The sequence below is a fragment of the Lonchura striata genome, chromosome 16 (assembly GCF_046129695.1).
Source record: "Lonchura striata isolate bLonStr1 chromosome 16, bLonStr1.mat, whole genome shotgun sequence".
In the NCBI taxonomy this organism is placed as follows: Eukaryota; Metazoa; Chordata; class Aves; order Passeriformes; family Estrildidae; genus Lonchura; species Lonchura striata.
The window spans coordinates 10,409,154-10,425,858 of record NC_134618.1 but is presented as its reverse complement, the minus strand read 5'-3'; the positions used below and the strand labels follow the sequence as shown (position 1 = coordinate 10,425,858).

The window sequence follows — 16,705 nt, the reverse complement described above, 5'->3', positions numbered from 1 at the left end:
TTCTTGTGAAATTTGTGCCAGATGTATATTAAATATTTTGGTGCTTTTTCTAATCCAAGCTGCCATTCATTTACCTGTGAGACTATTGTACTTCTGTATATTTAAATGACCAACCCCTTAAAGAAAAAAAAAAAACAAAAAAAATCCTTTAGCCACAATGTATCCTGACTACTGTAGCCTGTAAATGTTCCAAAGCTTCTGGGTTTCCTGTATTCCAGTCAGTAAGGTCTGAGGGGAGGGGAACAGCTACAGAATTCTCACCCACTGGAAAGGGAACTCGCACGCTGTTCTGTGCGTTACTGAACAAATGAGTAACATTTGTGGTGTTTACATAATGACACATTGGTGTTCACTTTTTTGTGCTCAAGCTTTGTACAAAATGTCTTATTTAAAGTTGAAGTCCTTTTTACATTTTTCAATTAAAAAGGGACAAATTACTTATTTTTTCATGCCTATGAATAGGACTCTTGCTAGTTTTATTTGTCATGTGAGTTTCTCAAGCAGGACTCCTGGATCCTCACTGTCCTGGCAGAGAGGCGACCACATAATTTTTAAGTGTGTGGAAGGAAAACTACCTCGTTCTTTTTCAACTTTGCAGTGCAAGTGGTCTGCAACAAAGAGATGCTGGATGTGAACAGCCTGAACAGGAGTAAATCCTTAGAGAGGGATGAGTGCTGGGGTCAGTCTGCTCTTCACCCCCTGCCCTGAGCTGCCTGAGCTCCCAGTCTCTTCTGGACTGGCTCAGCAGCAGGGGCTGCCTGTGCAGCTGAAGGCACTGGCTCCCTTTCACAGACTGTAGTAGCACTGATGTCCTTGTGTATGCCAGCTTGCAATAGCTGCAGCCAAAGAAATGCCAGGATCACTTGGTGTAGCCAAACTACCTTTATGTGAGGTTCTTGCCAAATAATAGATTTAATTTTCACATGGTTTTAAATTTAGTCATTAATGACAATGACATGAGCATCTCCTGCCTGCTCACTGCTGCTTCTGGGCTTGTGCTGAACTTGCCTTTCTCCTGCTTTCCTGTATTTGTGCCTGCTCCTCCACGCAGCAACTCCCACCTTCCAAATCACAACATAAAGAGAGGGCCCAGCCCAGTGAACTTAGGGTTGGAAACTAGGAGGGTGTAAATATTCCATCAGCTGTATTTAATAATTCTGGAATGACAACTATTTTAGATTTACCTTGGCCTATTCCAATTCACATGAAAAAATCCCTCATCTCATGGTCAAACCTCTTAAATTTTTTTTCTGAGTGCCTAAAACTCTCCTCAGCATCTTTGTGCTTGGAAATTCTTTATTAACAAGCGATGCTCAAGCAGCCTATATTTCAAGTGGCAGTGGCTGCCAAGGATAGGTTGCAAATCACCTCATGCTGCTTCCAGCTCCCTGTGGAAAGTGAGGCTGTGCACAGTCCACCGCCATGTGCTTTCCTTAAAACATCCCTTGCCCCTCCCACAGCCACAAGGAAACTTTTTTTTTGTGTGTCTGTGAGGGGAGGGTGAGGGTGGTCAGGGAGGGAGGAGAAAGTGGAGATAGTCCAAGAAGTATGAATCACTGATTCCTCCTTTCCATGGACTAAGTACAGCACTTTCCCAGAAAGGAGGCAGTGACTCCACTTCAGGAGTTGGCACTGCACAGTTCCAGAAATCCACGCAGTTCCTGGGGTAGCTGTTAACTGCTGAGCAGCTGCTGCAGGTTCTGCACTGACCTGGCTGATTAGTTAATGTTCCAGGGGAGATCCCCAGCTGGTACCTTGGTGTCCAGCAAGGAATGACATCCACGGCCAATCCTGCCCAGCTCCTATGGAACACTGCTCCAGCTGGCCCCAGCGCTGCCTAAGAACCTGCCTGGCTTGACCTTCCCACAGCAAGAAGGGTTAATGGAAAAGCTTTTGTGCTTTAAGACACTTTGAATGGCTTTTATTTTTAGACATTGTAGAAGATACAAAGTGAAAGCCTATTGTTCTTATGGTAAGAGATCTTTACAAAGACATCAATATTTAAAGTAATTAAAAATATCTTAACAAAAGACTTGGCTTAAAAACTTGGCAGTTTAACAAGCACTCCTCCCTTCATCATGTTTTATTCCCATCAGACCAAGGCCGGATTGTGATCCTTGTGTGCTGCAACACAAATAAGAAGTGTTTTAGTTCTGCTCAGTTCAGCCTTCATGCACATAGCTCTGCTGGGCTGGCAGCGAGAGGCCTGCAACCCCCTGGGTCAGCACATTGAAAAAATAATTCTTTTTCCACCCCACAATTATTTGACATCCTTTTTAATCAAGAAGCCTCCTCTGAAATGCTGGTCTCAGGGAAACAGTGATATAGGAACCTCACGCTTGGCAAGAAATCTCTTCCCAGCCTGAGATGGAGCTCCCATCCAACCCACACAGGAGCCTGAGAGTGTGAGCCAAACTCTGTGGGCTTCCACAGGCACCCTGTGGATGCAGGTTCCCAAATCCACCTGTTCTGCTGGTGGAATTCCTACCCCTTGGTGATGGAAGACTCTGCTAAGCAAGAATAGCTGGAAACGGCCCTTGAAAAGTAAACTGGGATGTGCTGAGCCCAGTGACTCTGCTGCAGAGGACATGAGGTGCGGACTGCAACTCACAACCATGCGTGCCTCAAACCTTCCCATGGTGTGACAGGTGAGTGTGCAGGGTACATGAGGTGATCCAGGGTGTAGAGAGGCAAATGTTTTCTTGGAAATGCACAAACAGACGCAGTTTTAGCCAAAGAAGGTAGCTGTGACCTTTATTAGGCTGACCAGTGACAGTGAGCAGAGAAGGCTGTTGAAGTATGACCTCAGTGACCAGGGCTTTGCTTAGGAAAGATTGAACCTTTCTGGTTAATAATTAAACAGCGAGACTGTGGCAGTTCAGGCCCAGGGGCTGAAATGCAGGCAGCCCACTCCAGGGACGTATCCCTGACAGCACTGCTGCAGCCCAACTGAAATGAACAACTTGCTCCTTCCTACAAAAGCTGAAGGACTTAACAAATTTGGGTTTTCTCATTTTTGTCCATCATATGAGAACAAGGACATGAACCACCTCCTTGAGCAGTTGTGGTTGAAGCACACTGTGGGTACCACAACACACCTGGTAGGTGAGGTCTTGGCTGCAGTAATTAGGTGGTTTTAGAAACCAAACACCCCAAAAACTCCTGCCTGCTGTGGAAACTCTGCTTGATTCTCTCATGGCCACATTGTCAATGGGGATGAAACATCCTCTGAGGGTGGGTGAACTGAAAAGATCTCTACAATTAATCAACTCTGTGAACCCTCAGATACATGAACTGTGACTCAGACCTGATCTGCGGGCAGAACTTAAGGCTGGGGTTTTATTGGCTTAACATGAAAGATTAAGTACAACAGCTTCTTCAGCCTCTCTTGGGCTTTCTTTTCCTTGTGCAGGGCTTTAATTTTTAATAGATTAAGATAAAAATATGCAGCTTTGTATTTTCCTTGGTTCTTTGCAAAATAGGTAGTAAGTTACCTGTTCACTCCAGAAAAGAGAACAACACACAGGGTGTTATTCTGCAGGCTCCTATAAAGCTTCTTGATATGGTGGTCTAACTTCTTCACCTTCTTCCTTAAGTCCTGCTCCTGCATAAGAGAATAGAAGGAATAAAATCCCCCATTCATCAGCAATTATATTTCTAAGTGTGTGGGAAGGTGACCTGTGGGATGGCACAGGTGAGGGCAGCAGTGATGCTGCTCCTGCTTGGCAGTGCAGTGGCCCAGCTGCAGGGAGAACCACAGGCCCTGCTCAAATGGCACCATGGCAAAAATGGGAGCTGCACCTCCAGAGCTCTCAGCTAGAGCTCTTCTTTCCTGTGCAGCCACACAGCCACTCACCTCTCCCTGTGACTCCTCTGCCCTGTCAGCTCTCCAGTGCCAGGCTTCAGTTCCTGGGCAGCACCACCCACTGCCCTGTGCAGCTATCTGGTTTTAACATTGTGCAGTGCCCTGCAAACACCACGTTATCTTGTGTGGTATTATCTCTCAAACTGCTCTGTGGGAACTGATCCTTGGCAGCTCCCTTGCTCCAGCACAAGGAGACCCTTCTGTCACAAGCAGCTCTGCACCTCAGTCAGCTCAAAGTTACCTCTCCAGGTTCCCAGGGCAGTCCCTCCTCACTAAGTGCAACCAACATCAGCAGAGCCTCACACTCACAGAGTCAGACAGCTGCTCCATTTTCTCATAGAAGATGTGCTTTCCTTGCTTCCCATTGCTGTGATTCATTTGCCAAATCCATCTCCAGAGGTGACCTGGAGCAAGGGCATTCCTACTTCTTAGCTCACTACCCTTCATGGTCCATCCATTTATGGCTTCAAGGGCATCCACAGCACTCTGGGTTTTCTGGAATTCTGAAACACAAAGAGAAGGGAACGTGGTTTGGCAATGCTATTGCTGCCCTCCTTGGCACCTGCAAGGCAGGGCTAAAGGTGTGGAGCAGGAGGGAGATGAGAAACAAATCACTGCAGCAAGCAGATTCTCATCTTGCTACAGATAAACATCAGACTAGAAATGCCAGTTGGCTGCAGCAGCACTCATTGAGCTGTTCTCACCTTTCAGAGGTGATTACTGGGCTGTGTGCAGCTGCACAGTAGCCACCCCTTACGTGGAAGTATTGTAGCCCATTAGTTACCCTGGAATTTTTCTAAGTAAATGTCTGGGGTTTTTTTAAGCAGATGTTTTTTTCCTCTTGAATATTTAGCTGTGAAGTGCTTCTCCAAACAATATGTGCTTTCACTGGAGCATTTTAAATACCATCCCTTTGAGCCTACCTGGTTTTCAGTAGCTCTTGCTGTGTCTGTGCAAAGTCCCAAGGGCTGCTGAATGAGCTTATTTGAAGGAAATATGCAGGCTGTGTGTGAAGCTACTTACTGAGGAAACAGCAGTTCCTGTGCTTTCCACTCTGAAGATCCTTTGGCAGGAACAGCGTTTCCAGGTCTTTCAACTGGCTGAATTCTTCTTGCAAGTCTGTCTCTGTTAAAGACTTCTTTAGGCCAGCCACATAAATCACACCTTCATTTTCTACATCCAGTTCTAATTCCTTAATCAGAACATTGCAGTCCAGCATTGCTGCAGTGACTGGTCTCTGGACCTGGGGTGGATGCAGCAGGAATAAAAAGCATGTCAGCCTACACTGCTCTGTGTTCTAAGCTTCTACTTTAAAGTATTTTTCTCCCATTACCAAAAGTAGGCAGGTCATTTTCCATCACTTGAAATAAATATGACTAATGAAGGCCAACTTAATTAGTCATGATAAAGGGAGATTATATTTATAATGCAGAAACACTACAAAACTAAAATGCCATACTCTATATAGCCCTGTTACTTGGATCTGCCTTTTCAAGCTGCAGCTGGAGGCCAGAACTCTTTTTAACTCCCTTCTGCTGACAGGCAGAAAGGAAAAAAAGAGGGATCTAGCCACTTCCTTTCTGCCAGTGGCCCTGAATTGTGCAGGGACAGGGAGATTGTAACAGTACAAGCATTTGCCCAGACACACTGCTGTGATGTTTCAGATGTATTGGAGGCTGTGCCTGGGCTGAACATAACTTTTGCTGTTTGCCTTTACCTTAATGCAGGATCCTGCTACCTCAGCTCCATTCAGGCTTTCCACAGCAAGCTGGGCAGCTTCCAGCACTTCGTATTGGATACAGACATATGGCTTGAAATAGCAGAGTAAGATACTTCAGATTTATCAGTGAGAAACATTGGCCCTCCCTTTTAAAAAGTCAGGTCTCAATATTAAGTTTTGCTTTCTTTTAAAACTAGAATAATATAAAAAAGTTTGAGGGTAAGATATTTAATACTCCATATACTCTACCTGTTTAAAAACCCCTTCAATTAACTCATCAATTAGTACTAGCCTTTTTTTCTCCTTTGGCTATTAAAGGCCTTAACACATCAGCTCTCTTTAGAAGAATCACCTCAGCTTCCCCAGCACTCAAAGTCCTCTGAGCAGCACATGAACTGCACTTGTTCCCATCATTGTGTGGAGTAGCTCTTCAGGTACCCTGAATGATTGTAGTTGATGACTAAACTACCACAAAAAAACCTCTAAACAGAATAAGTGGTATTTCTTTGGTTCTAATCCATAACTTTCCAAGAGTTTACTCAGACCTTCCAGGCCTGCCAGCAACCTTTGAGTGCTCCTCACCTGGAATGTTTCAGTTACCACTGTAAGGGACTGGATTGGTCCACACCTCCCAAATTCTTTCTTCACAGACTTCATGCAAAAGTTTTCTTCAAAAGGACCTGCGTAAATTGTCAGCATGTCAGTCAGCTTGCTTCTCACCTGTTGGAACACAGATTAGAGAAGGCACTTCACAGAGCAAAGGAACTAACTACTCAGTGCCTCCTGATAAATCACATCTTTCTACAAGCTCAGCATGAAGACTATTATCAAACAAAAAATAATACCTTTTCATGAAGTCCAGCATGAAGGTGAGATGCAAAGTACTCTGGACCCAAACTGAACTGGATGATACTGAATTTGGACAGGGGAACATCTTCCAAGGCTCTCTGAAGGATCTGGAGGGACAAGAGCAAACAAGGTTCAAAGAGGTACAAGACAATTGTACTGCAGAGGATCAAAAACAAGGCTATTGAATTTAACTCCCAACTTTAATTTTCATTATTGTCCAAGAAAGTCCTCAGGCAAAAATTCTTTGGTGAGTCATGAAAGGATGCAGAGGATCAAAGCTCACTTCGGAAATGCTCAAATGGATTTAGCTAACCTGGTATTAACACTATTGCTAACAGTACTGTCAGTCAGCTTTTAAAATAGGACTCGTCTACCCACTCCCAGAATAAGAACAACTTTGAACTATTTTGATGCTTAGACCAACCCACTCTAAGTCCATTCACCTGTTTGTTTGAAGTGTTCAGGTTACTCTGACACAGGCCAGAAGAGTCTAATCCCTGTCTGCCCAAAAGGAGGGGTTTTTGGCCAGTCACCTGCAGACAATCTAAAAAACTAGCAGAGAGAAGTACATTGTGAATCATAATACTTTTCAGTATGGGGAATAAAAACTTTCAAGAAATCCTTGTCAGAGAATTACAATGCAGTTAAGAAATTTGAAAGAATATTCTTGTCTACAACATCAAAAGAAGCCTAGGAAATACTCTGTGAAATTTAAGATGAAACTGTTTAAAAGTTTTTCAGCACTATGCTACAATTATTTGTGTCTGTCTGAAAATCCTGATGGCTGCTGAAAAACATAAGGTACTTGTTTGATTTTACCGAGGATTCAACTGAAGGAAAAACAGACATATTTGAGAATCTTATTACCATGGTTTGGATAATGGTGGAGGCTCATTCAGCTGTTCCTGGAACCCACATCCTTGTAGCACAGCTTTGTTCTGTGAGACCTCAGCCAGTTTTTCAGCTGTCAGAAGCATCTCCAAGTTTAGTTCTGCTACCTTGAGGAAGGAAGAAGATTATTAGCTGGCTTTCATCTCATCAGCTAATTGTAGCTGACAAAAAGCCTGTGCTTTCCCTGTGAGTCACGTAGGCACACTCCAGCAGTGAAGAAACATGGACATTAATTTCTTGCCTTATTATTTTCTGTTGTCATTTTCAAGCATGCAGCACGCAAAGCATCAACAGGCAGTCATTTCCAAAAATGTTCTCTCAGAAATCAACAACACAAGGGACTCATAAAACCAGCTGAATCACTACCACAACACACAAGGTCTCTGTCTTCTTTGATCTAGAAAAATTACAGGCATTCCTGCAGGCTGGAAATGTCTCAGTCCTTTACCCAGGGCCCCTCTTCAGGATCAGCAGCAATGCTGGCTGATGTCAATGAGTACTGAGCACTGGCAGTGCCCAGGTTATTCAGGTACTTGGATACAGGCTGGAAGTAAGAGGCTGTCAAAACTGGGCCCTCTATCACAGCTCCATTTTCTCTTTTAAATCAACAGGAGGATGGGATGCTTTTCTTTGAAAGCACAACATTATGTTCTGTAGTTTAGGACAGAAATCTCAACTAGATATAAATACCTTTGTTGGTCCTTGCTCAATGAAGAATTGAGCTAACTCCAATGCAGCTCTGGCATCTTCTGTAGGATCATGCCCAAGCTTCTGTTCACACTGAATCTCTTTCCTAGGGCATCAAAATTAGGTGTACAGCAGGTTATCTGTTTTTCCACACTGACCAACATCCTGTCTTTTCTAAACTGTGTCCTTTTCGGGCAAAAGAGCTTTCCCCTCTCCAAAAAGGATTTCAGTTCTGTGCAGCAGCATTCTTATGAAATATTCCCAAAAGTTACTGCAAGAAATGTTTTTGCAATGTTGAGCAAAATGGTTTATGGAATTTACAGAAACACAGAATCACCAGGTTGAAAGAGATCTTCAAGATCATAAAATCCAACCCAGCCTTAACACCTCAACTAAACCATGGCACCAAGTGCCACATCCAGTCTTGATTTAAACACATCCAGAGATGGTGACTCCACCACCTCCCTGGGCATTCCAGAACTTTATCACTCTTTCTGTAAAAAACTTTTTCCTAAGATCCAACCTATATTTCTCCTGGCACAGCTTAAAACTGTATCCTCTGGTTCTGTCAGTGCTGCCTGGAGAAAGAGCCCAACCCCACCTGAGCACAGCCACCTTTCAGGAGCTGTAGAGAGTGATAAGGTCACCCCTGAGTCTCCTTTTCTCCAGGCTGAGCACCCCCAGCTCCCTCAGTCGTTCCTCACAGGGTTCGTGTTCCCAGCCTCTCTCCAGCCTTGTTGCCTCCCCTGGATGCGCTCAAGCATCTCAATGTCCTTCCCAAATTGAGGGGCCAGAAGTGGACACAGCACTCGAGGAGAGGCCTCACCAGTGCTGAGTACAGGGGAAATCTGATAGAAGCAGTGCTCATACTTGCTACTCTGATGCAAGACTATTTTAAAATTTTACTTCTTTCTTGACCAATGGCCCAACTCACAATTTGCACACAGAGAGGAAGGCAGCCTCCAGTTCAGTGAAGTTTGGCACTGAAGAGTATGACCATTCACTGTGAGCATGGGGAGAACTGGCTCGCTAAGATACTATCCAGTGGTAGCTGATACACTGGGAAATATGATTTAAGTCAGTAAATCAGACTTTCAGGCACTGACCTTTCTTTCTTGCCAACTGAAAGCTCTCATTTATGTGAGCCAGAGTGCTTCTGTTGCTCTACAATTCAATATACCTCTACAGCCCTGCAGGAAGGTGAGTTATGCTGGGACTCAGATCTGGTTGGGTCACAGCATTCTGCTTGCTCAAAGACAAGCCCATTTATTATGCTGCCTGATGTTTCAAGCAGCCAGTAAATTCCTTTTTGCCATGTCTTACTTGCACAACCTGCTCCTTTCTTTTGAATCTTAGTAACAAAATAATAATTCTGATAGTATTAGCAGCAGAGGAAGACCATATGACCCACCATGACAGTTTCTAATCTTTCCCATGACAGTACAGTAATAATCTTACCCTAAAACTGCTTTGGCTAGAAATTTTAGCTTATATCTTCGACCTTCACTTCTGGCAAAAAGCAGTGAAGTATCAATAACACTGGGGTGGATCATCTGCAGGAGAAAAATCATCACCACTTTAGTTAAAGAGCAGCAGACATATAGAACTGGACAGTAGCTCCATAATTTTCTGTGCCCCTGGCTTTTCATTTCATTTGCTAGTTTCTTCCTGACAGATATCTCATTCACAAGAGAGCAAAAGGAAAAATGAAACAAGTCCAACTTCCCTTTCTATTTCCCACTCCAGTGGGAAGATCTAGCTAGAATTGGTTAGAAAGATTAATTATGATTCAAGCATTTTAGATTGGTTAAATTACCCACAGAAAGGACTTCAGTTCTCCCCATGACATAGCTAGCAGAAGCATCTGGCTGAAGCAGGGGGTAAAGCTGCATTTGCAACAATAACTGTATTTGGACAGACTTCTCTCTTTTGGGTTCTGAACAGCCCCTTGCAAATTTTATAGCTGTAAGGAGAGTTCTTGATTTTTAAATCCCTACAGACATGGGGCTATTCATAATAAAAAGCAATTAACAAGTGTTCATTAATAAAAAGAGCAATCGTTAAAGAGTATTCAGGTGTGAAATGAGTAACACAGGATCAGGAAAAACAGTCTTAAAAACATACTCACTTCCAAAGCCTGAAGATCAGAATTTAAAGAATGGCCCACCAATACTGCATCATGGGGAAGCATTTTTTTTAGCCTGGTTTGGATGTCTGACAGTCTTGTCTTCACTGGAAGGAGCATTTTCTTTGTGATTCCTGAGAATCTTCAAAACAAAAGTTGGGTGAGTTAAAAGCAATACATTTGCAACAGTGTATGCTGGAAAACATTACAAGGAGGTCCTGTAAAAAATATGAACTCAGTGTAGCTAATCACAGAATGCTATTTACTGTTTTCTGTTCCAACATCAGAGGATATACTGCAGCTAAACTTCTAAGAGTGCTGCAACATCTGTTTCAAAAGTTTATTTCTCCCAGGTGTTCTTAAGTAATACAGTTGGCATAAGATAGCACAGGTAAGGAAATACTACAAGTCTGATGGTGGAAGGAGATGCTTCCACCACCAAGTAACCTGAGGGGACATTACCTCTTGGATAAAGGCAGGTGAAGTTTTGAAGAAGACAAGCCTTCAGTTTTGCCTGCTTTTGTTATAATCCTGAGCCCCACCCTAAAGGTGTGTAAAAGCTCTATGCATTTTTTACATATGAGCAAATTTAGCTATGGACTCCATCTTATTTTATAACCATGAGTGAAGAGTAACTTGTACTGTGTGTCATTGATTTGTAACAGAACTTTCCCATGGACACTGCAGAATGGCAATGGTTCTGCCTGGCAGCCCCACAGGCACTGTGCAGCACATTGTACACATAATGTTGGTCACTTTAGTCACATAGCAAGATCTGTATTCCTAACACTGAGGGAAATGCAGCAGGCATCTGTGCAAACCAAGAGGTTTCTGAAAGGTCCTGTGTAACAGGCTGAATTGGAAAGGGCTGCAGCTCTGACAGACCAAGAGATAAGAACGGTTTGTGCAAGTGACCTGGTGCGGTAGTTCACCACTGTGCTCTCAGGTTTGACCAGCTCATTCAGCAGGCACTGACCCCGTGCATCCACCAAAGACACACGGGTGACTTCGTTCCCTTTGGCAGTCAGGCACTGTCAGGAAGAAGCAGAGGCAGTTGTTGAATCAGCACGATGCTGCCACTCAAAAACCTTAACCAACAACTGCTTTGGCTACAGCAGCATCACTGCAAAGGAGTTCCTTGACTTAGAGATCTACCACTCACAGCTGGCGGGTTTATACTCTACTGTGCTTCATTTTAATTGTTAAATGTGTACTGTAAGCACACCAAACACACAGGCAAGCACAGCACAGCAAAGCATTGTAAATAAATGCTGATTTCACAGAATCTGTGCTCTGCACTGCAAAAGTGCCACTGACAGCACCAGCCCCAGAGACACTGTACAGTTTAAAGGCAGAGCCCATATTGTATCAATAGTTACTCAATGCTGATGCCAAACGGGCATCTCTGCAAGGCTAAAACTGCACTAAAGGAGGACTCTTCACCACAGCAGCTGCCAAAGGAACTGTTATGGCTAAAGGAAAGATGTGTGACAGGGAAGTATCTTTCCTTTCCCAAACCTTGGAGAGAGCTGAGGAGGAATTCCACAGCAATCTCATGGGTATTTGCAGCATTGCTGACAGGCCTGGCAGATCCAGCTGCTGCCTGGGGAGCCAACAGAACTGAGCTTTCTGCTCAGGATATTATTTCTGTCTCATAGCCAAAAGCACTGCTGGGGCCTCTCCATGGCTGCATTAGCACTGGTACCATCAAAGAAGGGACTGGCAGCAGATATTAAGATATCAGAAGTGATTTAACAAATATACAGAGTGCTTGGCTTACTTGGGAACAGCTGATAAGAGCTGGGTGCCTGACCCTATTTTCTAAGGTCACACACACTGATTTTTACCATTTCACAATCCAGACCAAAGAGGGGGCTATTGTCTGTCCTCTGCTGATCACATTCTGTCGAGATGTAGCCCTTGCATCCAGGGGAACCTGGACAGAAAACACACCCAGGAATAAGAAAAAGACCTTTCTTTTACAATTCATATGACAAAATGTATCACTAAACTGTCAAAACTAAAACCAACCCCTAGCACAACAAAACAGCTCTCACTCAAAAACTGACCTTCTATGGGATAGTCATTTTTTTTCTGCTCTTCTAAAGTTAGAGTATAGCTTGTAAGGCCTTGTTTTTTTTCTCCATATCTCTGAATGATGGGATCACATTGCAAGTCTGAGCTTTTAGTAATGCATTCACTGCTGGTGGAAGTCAAGCCTGTAAAATACAGAAGCATCATATCAACACTTAGAGGCTGCACCATTCCAAATCACTACCAGGAACAATAGACTGGAGAGAAAGGGTCAGAGAAAAAGAGTCTTCTCAGCTCAAACCTAATTTATATCTGTCTCTTAGATTAGATACATCTTAGAAGGGGTAGTAAAGCAGCAGGGATTGGGATTCAATATGTTAAAACTTTCTCTCATTTTACATTCACTTTGACAATCAGCCCAAAATGAGTTACTGAACTACTCAGGGTAAAAAGTCTCATGGTTCAAGCCATTGTATGCTCCTTTCTAAACAAGTTTACCATGGCAGCACACTGGGATTGCAGGGGATGCAAAGTCATAAATTTCTGTTCAAAGTGAGTCACTGTCTTGAAAGAGAAAATGCAAACCCAAACAAAATACCTTGTGGAATGTTTTGAGGTTTCAGGTTTGTTCCTTCTCCAAACAGGCTGACTGGGAAGTTAGCAGAAGGTGCTAATGTGAATCTCTGAAAAAAGAAAATGTGAAAACATGTTAGTGACTTTGAAAGACAGGCAAAAACAAGAAGAAAACGAGGCATTCATTAATCCCCAAACCAGCCAAATTCAAAGAAGACTGAAAAAATAAATAGTGGAAATACATTTGGTGTTTTATCAAGTAGACAAACCCAACACAAATCAAACTTGCTCCAATGAGGGATGATACAGGATTCTTTGTACTACAGAACAGATCTGCCTTGCATGATATGATCAAGCAGGCAAATCTCAAGACCTTCTTTGATAGAAACTAAAGCTAGTTCCAGTCTTTCCAGTTAAGTTGTAATTTACATTTGCTGCAGTTCAGGAAGAACTCTCTAGAAGCTTAAATTCAAGTCCTTCTTTCTTTCTATCTTTCAAAAATGTTGCTTGTAAGTCTGAAAATTAAAATTATTTTGATAATCTCTTTGGGAAATGGGAGAAACTTGACATAACGTGCAAATAATATAAGTGGTATTTTTCAACCAGTGGGACTACCATAATTCTATTGAGAGTCTCCTCACTCAGAGTAAATTCCAAATTATTGAAATTGTTCCAAGATATTTATAATCTAATTGGCATCCTGTAGTTGCAGGATACATAACCATCAGAGGAGTGAAACATCAACAAGTATTTCACCTGGTAAGGCTTCAAAGACATACATGTAGAAATCCTGTTCCTAATATCAAAGCCCTCTCCTTTGTTCTGAGCTGACAACTGCTGCAAACAGACCCTCTCACTTGCTGTTAAGGATGGCCACATCCTTGGACAAGGCAGTAATTCCACTGCAGCCATTATCCTTGGGCTGTGGTTTCAGGGCTGGAAGAAGTTTAGAAGACAACGATGCAGTCTGGGGACTTACATGGCGGAACACTTTCCTGAGGTGTTTGAACTGTAAATAGAATCTGTAGAAATGGAGTTGGCTCATTTCATGTAGAACAACAACCACAACCCCAGCCAGGTGGTTTTGGTGAGATATACGGCACCAGCTGCAGTTAAAAAAGAGCAATAATTAAAAAAAAAAAAACCAAACAAACCAAAACCATAAAAATCAAAGCAAAACCATTATCAAGCACTCTTAAAAAAAATGTTGGAACCCGCCCAGCTTTTAAGTCAGTAAATGGCAAAGTGCCAAATGACTTCAATAAGAAAAGGCTTTATAGCTTATCTCAAACAGCCACATATTCCTGGAAGCAACAGAGTACAGGAGACAGGGAAAAAAGTTATTGCAAATTTCTGCTGCATACAATTTCAAGACATGTATACCTCATTCATATACATCAGAATGTGAATATACCAGCAACTTCAATTGTAGCGACATAGTCTGGTGAATTAATGAATCAAAATAAGTTTCACAAAATAATTTTCTATTCACTATTAAAATCTAAAGTGGGGTATTTCCTGCTTTGAGTTTCATCTGAAGATTAATTTCATTCATTTTTGCCATTCAACGTTATAAACCCTCCTCAGTCTTTCCCTTCCAGTTCTGAGAAGTGGCCCAGAGAAAGGGAGAAATGACTAAAATGTTTTTTTTTGTTTTTTTTTTCCTAAAATGCTTTAGAACACTCTGTTTCAATTATATCTAACATGAAATGCATTAATATTTGTGCTAATATTTTAACAGGGTATTTTGTTTCCTCAGTGTGTGGAGCTTCTTCAGTTCCACAGCAGTCATTTAGTTTTTCAAAACTGCATGAAACAAAACTGTGGAGTTGAAGGAGTTCTGCCAGAAGAGGAATTCTGCTTCCTGGCCAAGTCTAACAACAACTGCATCTGCACAATCCAGGCTGCCATTATGGCAATGCCACAGTGAGTGCTCCACAGCCAGCATGGCCAGTACTCCTCCAGGAATACTTTCACACCAGGGAGAACACGAGGCCAGGCTGATTGCAGCTGGGGATGTACCTGGGCTGTGCTGCGCTGTGGCATTTCCCCAGAGCCGCGTATTTCAGCAGCTCATACAGCTGCTCCTGGCTGATTTCGGAGTCTTCACCCAGCAGAGCTGCTGACAAATGACACCACTTTTCCTGTGGAAAGGGAAATGCTGGTAAAGAGAGGTTTCATGTAATCACACCAGCCCATGAAAAAAGAAGGGAAAAGAAACTACTTGGATACAACCAACTACATTTAAAGTAACTCTTGCACTCCTTGTGGGCAACAGTTTCCTTTCAGAACCCACTTTAATAATACATTTACTCAATATTTCAGTAACCCAGTACTCTTAACCCAGTAACCAGTAACCCGGTACTCTTAACTTCAAAGATTTATTTAACAAAGATTAACATAAGCAGATGTATGCAGTAAGGAGACAATTGATATACAAAAGCAATATCTTGGTCTCAACCCTTTCCCCCACTTGCTGCTGTAGAGCTTTAAACATTTGTACAAGTGTTACACACTTTTCTCTATCTACAGTGTGGGATCTGCTCTGCCACAAGGGTTTGCTGACCCCTGCAGGGAAAAATGCTTCAGTAAAATCCAAGGAAGATGCAGAAAGAAAGCACTGTGGAAATTAGGTGGGGACTGTGCCACACAGTTCTAAGTAGCAGTTCTTTAAGCCTAAATGCACAAATTCTTCTAAATGCTAATTAGCAAGTAAATGTGGCATTTTGGTCACCTCCACTGACCAGACGGCCTGTTCCAAAGAACTTCTGTAAAAAATTTCAAGATTTTTTTATTATAGGTGATGGAAAGACACCAAGGCATACAGGGGGAAAAACACCACACAACACCAAAGAATGTAAAACTTCACAGCATGAACAACCACTGGAAGTTCTTATCTTTCACTAACAAGCCATGTGCTATATAATTTGGACAGAGCCTGCCCACATGGGACTGGGCTGATGTACTCTTCAAGACATTTGCACTGGGTAAGGAATTTAAACAGAGGTGACAATGTTCGTGTTTCCAGTGGTTAAGAATCATCTGGCAATAACAGCACAGGCTGGTATAATTGCTAGTGCCTCATCTCTCAGGCTGAGACAAGTAATTACACCGTTGTTTTCAATACTGCCTAATTAAAGCTTTGCAAAAAAAAAAAAAAAAAAAAAAAAAAAAAAAAAAAAGAAAAAAACAAACCCACACAAAGAGCAGAGGTTTTGGTTCACCAAGGAGAGGGTACTGCCAACCACAGGAATTCGTCTCTAACCGGGTACAAGCAGGACTGATCTCACTGGCTGGTTCCACGGGCACTGACTCAGTGTGCCCGGGGTGAGGTGCTCCTGTGGGGCTGCTCTGCATGCTGAGCACACACAACGCTCCTTTCAAGATCGCCTTTGTTTTCGAGAAGATTATATTGGAGAATGTACCTATTTTTTAAATTCCTTACACGTAATGCTGAGCACTCTAAACGAGTTACTTTCCACATCGCTTGGACAACGCTCTCAGGCACGCGGTGGGATCGGACTGGCCACAGCTGCGGGCCAGGGGCTGGGCTCGATGAGCCCTGCGCACAGCTCAGGACACTGTGCTGTCACCTGCGGGCACTGGCTGTGCCCGACCCTCCGCCTACACCGCCGGTGTGCACGGCTTTGCGGAGCTCCCGGCAGCGCCGCCGAGAAGCGCCGTGAGGGACACGGGCCCCGCACCTCGCTGCTCCCGGCTCTCACCTCGGGGCCCGGGCCCGGGCCGCCGCCATCGCCCTTCCGCTTCTTCCGCGGCCCCTCCGCGGCTTCGCCGGGCCGCTTGCGCCCGTTGAGGCGCAGCCCCTCCGCCATGGCCCGCACGGCTCCGGCGGGCTCCGGCGGGCTCCGGCCGCCCCTCACGGCTCCGGCCGCCCCTCACGGCCCCGCGCCCGCAGGGCCCGCGGATCGCGCTGGGCGGCGCCGGGGCCGCGGCCGGAGCA

At 43.7% G+C, this 16,705-nt stretch overlaps 1 protein-coding gene across 1 annotated transcript; it reads right to left on the bottom strand.

Annotated features, from left to right (window-relative positions):
* Positions 1-1,891: 1,891 nt before the first annotated feature.
* On the bottom strand, positions 1,892-16,603 carry REXO5 (RNA exonuclease 5). The gene is made up of 19 exons (XM_077786867.1): positions 16,470-16,603; positions 14,767-14,888; positions 13,724-13,850; positions 12,770-12,854; positions 12,207-12,356; positions 11,985-12,073; positions 11,053-11,168; positions 10,141-10,279; positions 9,471-9,565; positions 8,016-8,118; positions 7,302-7,432; positions 6,878-6,986; positions 6,431-6,541; positions 6,168-6,305; positions 5,583-5,675; positions 4,889-5,108; positions 4,175-4,368; positions 3,495-3,604; positions 1,892-2,124 (listed from the first exon to the last, which is right to left on the bottom strand). The coding sequence occupies exons 1-19, from the start codon at positions 16,575-16,577 to the stop codon at positions 2,055-2,057; spliced, it is 2,310 nt and encodes a 769-aa protein (XP_077642993.1). The 5' UTR covers positions 16,578-16,603; the 3' UTR covers positions 1,892-2,054.
* Between the last annotated feature and the right edge of the window lie 102 nt (positions 16,604-16,705).